This window comes from Electrona antarctica (assembly GCF_951216825.1).
Source record: "Electrona antarctica genome assembly, chromosome: 16".
NCBI classification, from domain to species: Eukaryota; Metazoa; Chordata; class Actinopteri; order Myctophiformes; family Myctophidae; genus Electrona; species Electrona antarctica.
Genome location: NC_136797.1, coordinates 5,075,347 through 5,088,642, shown reverse-complemented (window position 1 = coordinate 5,088,642; position 13,296 = coordinate 5,075,347). Strand labels below are relative to the sequence as shown.

Sequence of the window (13,296 nt, the reverse complement as noted above, 5' to 3'; positions counted from 1 at the left end):
AGCTCCAGAGGTGATTGCTAAGGAGTATTACGGGGTCAGTCCTGATTGGTGGGGACTGGGCTGCCTGGTGTACGAGATGACGGCGGGAAGGCCTCCGTTCAGGCAGCGAGGCGAGCGGCCCAAGGCGCCGGAGATGGAGCGGAGAATCCGAGAGGACCAGGAGGACTACGGGAGCGTGTTCAGCCGGGAGGCCGAGGACCTGTGTCGCTCGGTGAGTATAGGGATGGAGCTCCAACCCATTTAAGACCTGAGGGCGATTCTACAAATGCCTTCTAAATCCTGACAGTTTTCTTGAAAATCCCTATGTTTCTATGTCAGTGGTGCTCAAACTATTTCATGTCAAGGACCCCTAGAATTATATGTATTTGGCCGTGGACCACCCCATCTGAAAATATGTTGTTCCAGGGACCCCGCCACAGAAGCAAGGCTTTAAGTTAAAACGTTCGCTTTGAAATAATACATATTCAAAGATTTGCGCCACATTTTCACGATTTAAAAAAAAATCACACCCGTGTGAACTGAGTGGTGCATGGTCTTATATAGTCTGATCAGCTATGTCAGTGACGTCACACACTAACCATAGTAACCTGTGCACGGACACGTAGGTATACAGGTACACAAACATACAGACAAAGCTGGTTGTTGGAGTGGTTTGCACCAATCAAAAAATAGCAGACCTACAAGCTCGTATGAGCTTGTAGATCTGCTATTTTACAATAGCTAAAGTATAACATAATGCTTAAAACACCAAAAGGGGTTCCCGCCCAAAATGGGTTAATTGTTATTGATAACGATCACCTTATCGATCAGGCTTATCGAGCCGGGTTCTTATCGAGCCCACTATCGAGCATTTTATATTTATTTTGTGGAAAGACGAGAGACCAGAAATTCTGAACAGAACCAGTATCTTTAACTTGGGCCTTCAGATACAGTACTTTTCTGACCTTATTTTACCAATAAAATACCGCTAGCATTAATGAATGCCTCGATCGCGTACTGCCAGGGTTTTATCGCGCGTAACACTTACTTTGAAGAGCCAAATATCCGTAATTCCATGTTCCTGTGACAAACTGCTGTGTGTGGCGTCTTCACCGGTTGTTGTTCTCTCGGTCGATGGTGGATAAAGCCGACCGCGAGTATCACAGCGCCTGCTACAGGCCGTTGAAAACGCTTGTCTGGCCCAGAAACTGCCCCCTCAATGTCGTTTCTGAGATACAGGGCTTGGAGCGCAGGGCTTAGATTGGAAGTGGATGCGCGCGCATATGTATTTCCAACTCGTCTCAGTTCAGGCTGCATGAACAGCGCTCGGTTTTCTGCCCCCTCAATATCGTAACTCTTCTATTAGATGGCTCTGGATTAGCCTGGCTAATAAGCCAGACTCAAATCACACTGTCGTGTGGTATTTGAGTCTGGAGATGCTGTGTATGGATCTAGTTTCCCGGGGGGCGGGTTCAAACATTTTCTCTTTGACGCAATTGGTTAGAGGTACTGTCAGTCAAAGGTCTCAAGCATTGAATGTCACTGTACCAAAGCCCGCCCATATTGCATACCGTGTCCCGTTTGGCCACACCAGTTCTCTGGTGTAGGAAATGGGCGTACAATTGAGCCTCTCCAGACCAGTACCTGCTTTCATTTGTTCCCCTGCAGCTGCTGACCAAAGACGCCAGCCAGCGGTTGGGATGCCAGGCGTCGGGGGCGGACGGCGTGCGATCACATGCTTTCTTCAGCGCCGTCCACTTCAGAATGCTGGAGGCGGGACTCCTGGAGCCACCGTTCAAACCTGATGTAAACACACTTCACTTCTATTCTCAAACACATTTACACTGTTCAAAACCTGGTGTAACATACTTCACTTCTATTCTCAAACACATTTACACTGTTCAAAACCTGGTGTAAACACACTTCACTTCTATTCTCAAACACATTTACACTGTTCAAAACCTGGTGTAAACACACTTCACTTCTATTCTCAAACACATTTACACTGTTCAAAACCTGGTGTAAACACACTTCACTTCTATTCTCAAACACATTTACACTGTTCAAAACCTGGTGTAAACACACTTCACTTCTATTCTCAAACACATTTACACTGTTCAAAACCTGGTGTAAACACACTTCACTTCTATTATCAAACACATTTACACTGTTCAAAACCTGGTGTAAACACACTTCACTTCTATTCTCAAACACATTTACACTGTTCAAAACCTGGTGTAACACACTTCACTTCTATTCTCAAACACATTTACACTGTTCAAAACCTGGTGTAAACACACTTCACTTCTATTCTCAAACACATTTACACTGTTCAAAACCTGGTCTAACATACTTCACTTCTCAAACCAGGGGTTTGAGAGGCAGGGGCTGAAATCTCGTAAGAGGGCACTTTTGGACAAAGAGCCCTTTGCGCGCTGGATGGATTTCAAAACAAATTAGTTCAACGCAAAATGCTATGTTCAAGTTCAGGAGACTTCGGGGAAAAAAGCAATTCTCCTGAACGCTGTCTTGGAGTGGCATTTGCATTTATTTCACCATATATAGTAAATGCTGCGTTCGTGGTCTGGAAAGGGCAGTTGTTTTACAGACGGGGTAAAAGGGTATAAGGGCTGAAGCGCCCTTTGATGCCTATGTGTGCACGTCCCTGCCTCAAACACATTTACACACTGTTCAACCCTGCTGTACACACTTCTCAAACACATTTACACACCATTCAACCCTGCTGTACACACTTCTCAAACACATTTACACACCATTCAACCCTGATGTACACACTTCTCAAACACATGTACACACCGTTCAACCCTGATGTACACACTTCTCAAACACATTTACACACCGTTCAACCCTGATGTACACACTTCTCAAACACATTTACACAGCGGACTCATTTTAGGAGAAAAATTTTAATCACACCCATGTCAAGTGAGGGGCGCTCTTATCATCATCATCATACCTGAACTTCATCTCATTCCACCCAATCACAATTTGCGTCCTCACCTTCATCTTCAATGTTCAAAGCTGGACATAGGAAATAGGGGACCCACCTAAACCTCCGCATCCGTATTGTGGGCAGTGGTGGAAAAAAGTATGGCACTCAAATATTTTTACTTGAGTAAAAGTAATAATACTGTAATTGCGACCAGTTAACTATGGAATCGTGCAATCCCCGTCAGTGTGTCGTACCCCAGGTGAGAGCATGTGACATCATTAGGGATGGAGCATGTGACATCAGGGATGGAGCATGTGACATCATTAGGGATGGAGCATGTGACATCATTAGGGATGGAGCATGTGACATCATTAGGGATGGAGCATGTGACATCATTAGGGATGGAGCATGTGACATCATTAGGGATGGAGCATGTGACATTATTAGGGATGGAGCATGTGACATCATTAGGGATGGAGCATGTGACATTATTAGGGATGGAGCATGTGACATCATTAGGGATGGAGCATGTGACATCATTAGGGATGGAGCATGTGACATCATTAGGGATGGAGCATGTGACATCAGGGTTGGAGCATGTGACATCATTAGGGATGGAGCATGTGACATCAGGGATGGAGCATGTGACATCATCAGGGATGGAGCATGTGACATTATTAGGGATGGAGCATGTGACATCATTAGGGATGGAGCATGTGACATCATCAGGGATGGAGCATGTGACATCATTAGGGATGGAGCATGTGACATCATTAGGGATGGAGCATGTGACATCATTAGGGATGGAGCATGTGACATCATGGATGGAGCATGTGACATCATTAGGGATGGATCATGTGACATCATTAGGGATGGAGCATGTGACATCATCAGGGATGGAGCATGTGACATCATTAGGGATGGAGCATGTGACATCATTAGGGATGGAGCATGTGACATCATCAGGGATGGAGCATGTGACATCATCAGGGATGGAGCATGTGACATCATCAGGGATGGAGCATGTGACATCATTAGGGATGAAGCATGTGACATCATCAGGGATGGAGCATGTGACATCATCAGGGATGGAGCATGTGACATCATTAGGGATGGAGCATGTGACATCATCAGGGATGGAGCATGTGACATCATCAGGGATGGAGCATGTGACATCATTAGGGATGGAGCATGTGACATCATCAGGGATGGAGCATGTGACATCAGGGATGGAGCATGTGACATCATCAGGGATGGAGCATGTGACATCATTAGGGATGGAGCATGTGACATCATCAGGGATGGAGCATGTGACATCATCAGGGTTGGAGCATGTGACATCATTAGGGATGGAGCATGTGACATCATCAGGGATGGAGCATGTGACATCATTAGGGATGGAGCATGTGACATCATCAGGGATGGAGCATGTGACATCATTAGGGATGGAGCATGTGACATCATCAGGGATGGAGCATGTGACATCATTAGGGATGGAGCATGTGACATCAGGGATGGAGCATGTGACATCATCAGGGATGGAGCATGTGACATCATTAGGGATGGAGCATGTGACATCATCAGGGATGGAGCATGTGACATCAGGGATGGAGCATGTGACATCAGGGATGGAGAATGTGACATCATTAGGGATGGAGCATGTGACATCAGGGATGGAGCATGTGACATCATCAGGGATGGAGCATGTGACATCAGGGATGGAACATGTGACATCATTAGGGATGGAGCATGTGACATCATCAGGGATGGAGCATGTGACATCATCAGGGATGGAGCATGTGACATCATTAGGGATGGAGCATGTGACATCAGGGATGGAACATGTGACATCATCAGGGATGGAGCATGTGACATCATCAGGGATGGAGCATGTGACATCATCAGGGATGGAGCATGTGACATCATCAGGGATGGAGCATGTGACATCAGGGATGGAGCATGTGACATCATCAGGGATGGAGCATGTGACATCATCAGGGTTGGAGCATGTGACATCATTAGGGTTGGAGCATGTGACATCATCAGGGATGGAGCATGTGACATCATTAGGGATGGAGCATGTGACATCAGGGATGGAGCATGTGACATCATTAGGGATGGAGCATGTGACATCATTAGGGATGGAGCATGTGACATCATTAGGGATGGAGCATGTGACATCAGGGATGGAGCATGTGACATCATTAGGGATGGAGCATGTGACATCATTAGGGATGGAGCATGTGACATCATTAGGGATGGAGCATGTGACATCAGGGATGGAGCATGTGACATCATTAGGGATGGAGCATGTGACATCATCAGGGATGGAGCATGTGACATCATTAGGGATGGAGCATGTGACATCAGGGATGGAGCATGTGACATCATCAGGGATGGAGCATGTGACATCATTAGGGATGGAGCATGTGACATCATTAGGGATGGAGCATGTGACATCATTAGGGATGGAGCATGTGACATCATTAGGGATGGAGCATGTGACATCAGGGATGGAGCATGTGACATCAGGGATGGAGCATGTGACATCATTAGGGATGGAGCATGTGACATCATTAGGGATGGAGCATGTGACATCATCAGGGATGGAGCATGTGACATCATCAGGGATGGAGCATGTGACATCATTAGGGATGGAGCATGTGACATCAGGGATGGAGCATGTGACATCATCAGGGATGGAGCATGTGACATCATTAGGGATGGAGCATGTGACATCATTAGGGATGGAGCATGTGACATCATTAGGGATGGAGCATGTGACATCATTAGGGATGGAGCATGTGACATCATTAGGGATGGAGCATGTGACATCATTAGGGATGGAGCATGTGACATCAGGGATGGAGCATGTGACATCATTAGGGATGGAGCATGTGACATCATTAGGGATGGAGCATGTGACATCATCAGGGATGGAGCATGTGACATCATTAGGGATGGAGCATGTGACATCATTAGGGATGGAGCATGTGACATCAGGGATGGAGCATGTGACATCATCAGGGATGGAGCATGTGACATCATTAGGGATGGAGCATGTGACATCATTAGGGATGGAGCATGTGACATCATTAGGGATGGAGCATGTGACATCATTAGGGATGGAGCATGTGACATCATCAGGGATGGAGCATGTGACATCATTAGGGATGAAGCATGTGACATCATTAGGGATGAAGCATGTGACATCAGGGATGGAGCATGTGACATCATTAGGGATGGAGCATGTAACATCATTAGGGATGGAGCATGTGACATCATCAGGGATGGAGCATGTGACATCATCAGGGATGGAGCATGTGACATCAGGGATGGAGCATGTGACATCATTAGGGATGGAGCATGTGACATCAGGGATGGAGCATGTGACATCATCAGGGATGGAGCATGTGACATCATTAGGGATGGAGCATGTGACATCAGGGATGGAGCATGTGACATCAGGGATGGAGCATGTGACATCATCAGGGATGGAGCATGTGACATCATCAGGGATGGAGCATGTGACATCAGGGATGGAGCATGTGACATCATCAGGGATGGAGCATGTGACATCATTAGGGATGGAGCATGTGACATCATTAGGGATGGAGCATGTGACATCATTAGGGATGGAGCATGTGACATCATTAGGGATGGAGCATGTGACATCATTAGGGATGGAGCATGTGACATCATTAGGGATGGAGCATGTGACATCATCAGGGATGGAGCATGTGACATCATCAGGGATGGAGCATGTGACATCATCAGGGATGGAGCATGTGACATCATCAGGGATGGAGCATGTGACATCATTAGGGATGGAGCATGTGACATCAGGGATGGAGCATGTGACATCATCAGGGATGGAGCATGTGACATCATTAGGGATGGAGCATGTGACATCATTACATTTTGAGGGGCGCTGGCCCCTCCAAATGCATGGCTTTTGAAGATTACGTCATATGGCAGCCAAGTCTGTGGGATTTCTTTATGTTTGTTCAGGGCAATGATGACATAAAACGTTTGCCAGCCGAGTCTTTAATGTTTGTTTAGGGCAGTAAATGACGTCATATGGCTAAAATAAATACTTCTTGCACTTCACTTCATACAATTGTGTGATTTTCTTAATTTACATTTCTGCTAAGCCTCAAGCTATATCTGTATTATGCCTGGACGATTCTGAATTATTTTCGTTTTTTGGCACCTCCTCAGCCCAGACAGGTGTACTGCAGCGACGTGGACGAAATCGACGAGTTCTCCACCATTAAAGGAGTCAGTCTGGACCAGACAGACAGCGACTTCTACGCCAAGTTCAACACCGGGAGCGTCGCCATCACCTGGCAGCACGAGGTAAGACAAGTTCAACACCGGGAGCGTCGCCATCCGCTGGCAGCACGAGGTAAGACAAGTTCAACACCGGGAGCGTCGCCATCCGCTGGCAGCACGAGGTAAGACAAGTTCAACACCGGGAGCGTCGCCATCCGCTGGCAGAGCGAGGTAAGACAAGTTCAACACCGGGAGCGTCGCCATCACCTGGCAGAACGAGGTAAGACAAGTTCAACACCGGGAGCGTCGCCATCCGCTGGCAGCACGAGGTAAGACAAGTTCAACACCGGGAGCGTTGCCATCACCTGGCAGAACGAGGTAAGACAAGTTCAACACCGGGAGCGTCGCCATCCGCTGGCAGCACGAGGTAAGACAAGTTCAACACCGGGAGCGTCGCCATCCGCTGGCAGAACGAGGTAAGACAAGTTCAACACCGGGAGCGTCGTCATCCGCTGGCAGCACGAGGTAAGACGACCAGTGTTTTCAACAAGTGTTGAAAATTTAGATTTTTAGTTTTATAGTCGGGGGTGTATAGTTAGTTTAGACTAGTCATTGGTTAGACATAAGGTTAGTGAGGGGTGCGTTAAAACGACCGGATTAAGGTTGGTGAGGGGTGCGTTAAAACGACCGGATTAAGGTTGGTGAGGGGTGCGTTGAACGACCGGATTAAGGTTGGTGAGGGGTGCGTTGAACGACCGGATTAAGGTTGGTGAGGGGTGCGTTATAACGACCGGATTAAGGTTGGTATGGGGTGCGTTAAAACGACCGGATTAAGGTTGGTGAGGGGTGCGTTAAAACGACCGGATTAAGGTTGGTGAGGGGTGCGTTAAAACGACCGGATTAAGGTTGGTGAGGGGTGCGTTAAAACGACCGGATTAAGGTTGGTGAGGGGTGCGTTAAAACGACCGGATTAAGGTTGGTGAGGGGTGCGTTAAAACGACCGGATTAAGGTTGGTGAGGGGTGCGTTAAAACGACCGGATTAAGGTTGGTGAGGGGTGCGTTAAAGCGACCGGATTAAGGTTGGTGAGGGGTGCGTTAAAACGACCGGATTAAGGTTGGTGAGGGGTGCGTTAAGACGACCGGATTCTTTTGACTGGTTTTCATTTAGTTTTAGTCACATTTTAGTCACCTGGAATGTTTTAGTGTTAGTCTAATCAACTGTAGATTTAATAGACTAAAACCTTATGATAATTAAGTCGACTAAAACTACAGTTGATTTAGTCGACTAAAATGTATTTTGGCGGGCCTTGATGCCGTCGTAATGGCTGATTTTACACTCGCTGAAAATGGCCGATATACAAAGCTCACAGCGCGTCGCACCACGTGTAAAATGACTTGTCTTTTACATATACTGGATCTCTAGTCCACTAGTCGCTTACTAACATTTTAGTCTGTTTTTTATTTGCTGACGAAATTGTCAGTATATTTAGTTAGTATTTAGCACTTAGTTTTAGTCATCATTCATAGCTTAGTTTTTTTCGTCAGTGGAAAAAGGTAGTCGACGAACATTTTTTGTCATAGTTTTAGTCGACGAAATCAACACTGGACAACACATCATTCAACGCAGGTAGTTGTTCATTTTGGCCGCAAAAAACTTGATTTAGTTTTAGTCCAGTCTTTTGAAGAAAAAAAAAAAAGCGAAAAAGGGTAACACAAAAAGGTCCCGGACGCGGGGACTTGTGGTCCTACCAGGCGATTCGACTGGTATCACCCCATATAATCGCGAAATCATCTGTTATCAGCGTTTGAATGTGGCCAGAATGTCCATACTGGCATCCTCACCACATAGCCTGGTCAAGGTTTCCCCCTGGTGGACGTGTCATTTTGGTGCATGATGGAACTAGGAGCTACTAATATATACTATTCTCTGTCTATCAGGACGTAACTCGAACGGCGCTGAGTCGGGTCTGGTGGCCTTCGCAACGCTCGGCACGGCGCCTCGCTCGGCGGTGCCTCACGTAGCTCAGGGCCACCAGACACGGCGCGCCTCCGTCAGGACATCAGTGATAATGACAATGCTACAATCGCAGATAATGACATACTGAACAGTGAGGATGCCAGTATGGACATTCTGGCCCCATTCAAACGTGCTGATAACGGATGATGATTATATGGGGTGATACCAGTCGAATGGGGTGGTCCTACAGTATATGGATTAATTTCATCAACGTGGCATACAAAATGATTAACCCATTTAGGCCCGACGTCGAAATTTTTAAAATGTCTTCTAAATCCTGACAGTTTTCTGAGAAACCTCATGTTTCTTTATGAGAGGAGATCAATATTTAATGTCAAAGAACCCCAAAATGTATCTGTAATTGGGCCACCGACCCCCCATCTGAAAATGCAGTATGTTGTTCCCCCCAGAAGCAAAGATTTGAGTTAAAATGTTCACTCTGGAAGAATATATATTCAAAGATTTGAGGCACATTTCCACGATTTAAAAAAAATAGCAGACCTACAAGCTCGTAGCGCGCCACTCGGTGGCGCGCTATGAGCTTGTAGATCTGCTATTTTTCAATAGCTAAATTATAACAATGTTTAAAATGGGTTAATACAATGCGACGCGTTGTGAGCTTGTAGATCGGCTAGTGTAAAATGACTTATACTGGATCTCTTGTCCACTAGTCCCTTCCTAAGATGTTTGTCTAGTTTTTATCTGTTGACGAAATTGTCAATACATTTAGTCTAGTTTTAGTCATCATAGCTTAGTTTTAATTTAGTTTCCTTTTAGTTTATCAGTGAAAAAAAAGGTAGTCCCTGTCTATCTCTCTTCTATCCTTTCTTCCTATTCCCCCCCCCCCCCCCCTCCTCCTCCCCCCCTCTCCCCCGACACGGTCGAGGCAGATGGCCGCCCACCCTAGAGTCGGGTTCTGCCTGACGTTTCTTCCTAAAGGGGAGTTTTTCGTTACCATTGTCGCAATAATGCTTGCTCTGGGTGGGATCTTTGTTGGTTGTAAAGTGTCTTGAGACAACTGGTTGTGATTTGTTTAATAAAATTGAATTGAATTGAATTGAATAGTCGATGAACATTTTTAGTCATAGTATTAAGTCGACGAAAACAATCCTGTGGTGCAGATGATGGAGACGGGCTGTTACAAGGAGCTGAACGTGTTTGGCCCCGAGGGGTCCCAGGGGCCCGCGGACCTGGACTGGTCCCAGGCTCCCCCCCCCCCACAGAGCCCCAAGCGCAGCCTGCTAGACCGCATCTTGCGCAGACACGTGAGAATGGAATTATTTTTTATTTGCATTTCATTCGCATACAGTAGCGAGAAAAAGAAGATAAATTTTGTGTGTTTTCCTTGTGTCTCCATATCATGGTCAGTATCATGGTCAGCGTTTGTTGGTTTGTGTGTGTGTGTGTGTGTGTGTGTGTGTGCTCCACAGCACTCGTATGAAGGCATGCACTCTGTCTCCAGTGAAGGCTCCCTGGAATCAGCAGGTCTACTCAGCACTGCCCTCTAGGGACCATTCTGTGACATCACATCAGTACAACTGAACTTGTATAATATCATTCACAAAAGGACAATAAAATTCCTTTTTCACTTCACTTACACACATTTTAAATATCAAAACGTGTGTAAATTAGTTAAATGTGCCAATACAAAAATGTTTTTTATTTTTATTTTGTTTACGTATTTGTCATATACTTGTTAAACTAGAGCAGGGGTGAGGGGTCCTCAACGTTTTTGTCTGGGGACCCCCGGGAATGCTTTGGCCATACAAGTGATGCATTGGCATTGTGTTTACCAGGGCAACATTGGGTTGGCACGTATCAATACACTTTTAGACCCACATGTTTGTGCCAGCGTAGGCGATTAGATTTATTTCTTGATCACCTCTTGTCGTGATTGTTTAAACATGACGTCATGGGGCCGCTATATGCTCGATAACAGGCTTGATAAGCCCAAAGCTTATTGATAACGGGTACTCAATAATAGCCGGGGAGCCACATGGCCAAAAGCTCAACGGTTAAGGATTAACCTGTGATGTCAGGCCGTACTTCTTATTTGTGTTCTCTATTCACTTGGTCATTAAAACACAACCCGTGCCGGGATTCCTTCAAAATAGGAGCTCTGGGGTGCCGGAAAGACATGGCCGCTTTTACTCTGAAACCCACGACCCGGAAACAATCCGGGAAAAAAAAGTTTGCTTTACATTGCTAGCTTACATTGCTATCGTTTTAATTTATACGATATATGTATCCGTCAGATCAAAACCACGGAGAGCCCTAGGAGAGACGAGGCATTCTTTCTGCCGCGCTAACAGCTATGTCAACGGTAAGCTAACATGAGCCCAGAGTCAGAGACGACCATTATAAGGCAAATTTTCCCAAATTCCATCATGCTTTAAGTAGCATGTGACAATTGTGACATGTCAAACTAGGGGGTTTTGCATGAAAAACGGGGTGCAAACTTAGTTTAGACTAGTCATTGGTTAAGGTTAGGTTTAGGTGTGCTGCCCCGTGGGAGGTTAGGGCCTTGGTGTAAAAGCGGCCATAGCCGTCATCACAAATGTGATGAGGTCAGCACATTTGGGCACATTTTGGCAAGTGGCTATTGCCAAATTTAGGCCAAGGAGTGTTTTTCGTGCAAAACTAATGCTTGGAATGGATTCAGAATCATGAAAAACCCCTAGTTTGACATGTCACAATTGTCACATGCTACTTAGAACAGGGGTTCTCAACGTTTTTGGCCGGGGACCCCCGGAAATGCTTTGGCAACGTCTCGGGACCCCCGCCCCCTCCCGACCCCCAATATAAATTGACTGCTACAATAACCTTAATAATAGAGACAATACACCAAAAATAAATACTGAAACCAGATATAATCATTAGGGAAGGTGTATGCATGTACTATGTGTATTATATGTAAACTCTTCATTTCCATTTTCCAGCCATTCAGTTGCATAAAAAAAAAATTTTTTCTTTTTTTTTTTTAAATGTATTTGGGGACCCCCCAAAATAATTTGGCGACCCCCCGAGGGGTCGCGACCCACGGGTTGAGAACCCCTGCTCTACAGTATGGTGTGGTTTACAAAAATGGCCATAACCTTTTTTCCCGCAATGTTTCTGGCTGAGCAGGCCTTTCATTCTGTGGACCTCAATGACCAAATGAATAGAAAAAAATCACACCCGTGTGAACTGAGTGGTGTAAGGTCTGTCTGACGTAATGAAATCATGTCTGACGTAATGAAATCACACCCGTGTGAACTGAGTGGTGTAAGGTCTGTCTGACGTAATGAAATCATGTCTGACGTAATGAAATCACACCCGTGTGAACTGAGTGGTGTAAGGTCTGTCTGACGTAATGAAATCATGTCTGACGTAATGAAATCACACCCGGGTGTGATTTCATTACCTGGCTTTGTTTGTGCAGAAAAAATGAGCATGGTTGCTATGTTCACCCTGTTCACCCGGGTGTGATTTCATTACGTCATTACAACAGGGTGAACATAGCAACCATGCTCATTTTTTCTGCACAAAAAAGCCAGTTGTAGGAGTGGTTTACACCACTCAAAAAAAACACAAATAAAAAGTACGGCATGATATCACAGGTCCCGTCCAATTTTGCTAATAATTGTATTAATCTCCGTCCTGGGCTTTGGGCGTTACTAATTGATAGGACGGAGACCTCCGTCTATGACACTCGGGGTGTTAACAGACTTATCAAAAACATATCCTCAAACTGTTACCAATAAAAGGACATGTCCTCGCATTCAAATATACTTTTTTCTTTCCCTCGTTACTGCTTGTTACTTACCACCTTAAAAGGGGTGGGGCCCCCCCACCACCCACCCCTTTCCCCCTCACTGTATAGATGTCTCTTCCCTTTTTACCTCCTTTATGATGAATTCCTGTTCTGTTCTTTGACTATATAGTAGTATACTATTTGTAAGTCTCTAAATGTTTTGATGAATTGAACAAGGTGGACTCTTGTAAACAAGTGTAATGCTTAATTGGGTCGTCCACTCACAGTTAACAGTCTTTGTATTGAGTTTGTGCTTGAAATGTACTGTAATTATGCAA

General features: G+C 45.6%; 1 protein-coding gene across 1 annotated transcript in view; it reads left to right on the top strand.

Moving 5' to 3' along the window:
* LOC306940298 (G protein-coupled receptor kinase 6-like) overlaps nucleotides 1-13,296 on the top strand; it is a gene marked incomplete at its 3' end in the record, with an annotated part of 69,951 nt that overhangs the window by 55,214 nt on the left and 1,441 nt on the right. Inside the window, exons 12-15 of the mRNA XM_079525319.1 lie at nucleotides 3-211; nucleotides 1,648-1,785; nucleotides 7,154-7,291; nucleotides 10,347-10,490. Of these exons, the coding sequence (XP_079381445.1) occupies nucleotides 3-211; nucleotides 1,648-1,785; nucleotides 7,154-7,291; nucleotides 10,347-10,490 (629 nt within the window). The remainder of the gene's footprint in view (nucleotides 1-2; nucleotides 212-1,647; nucleotides 1,786-7,153; nucleotides 7,292-10,346; nucleotides 10,491-13,296) is intronic.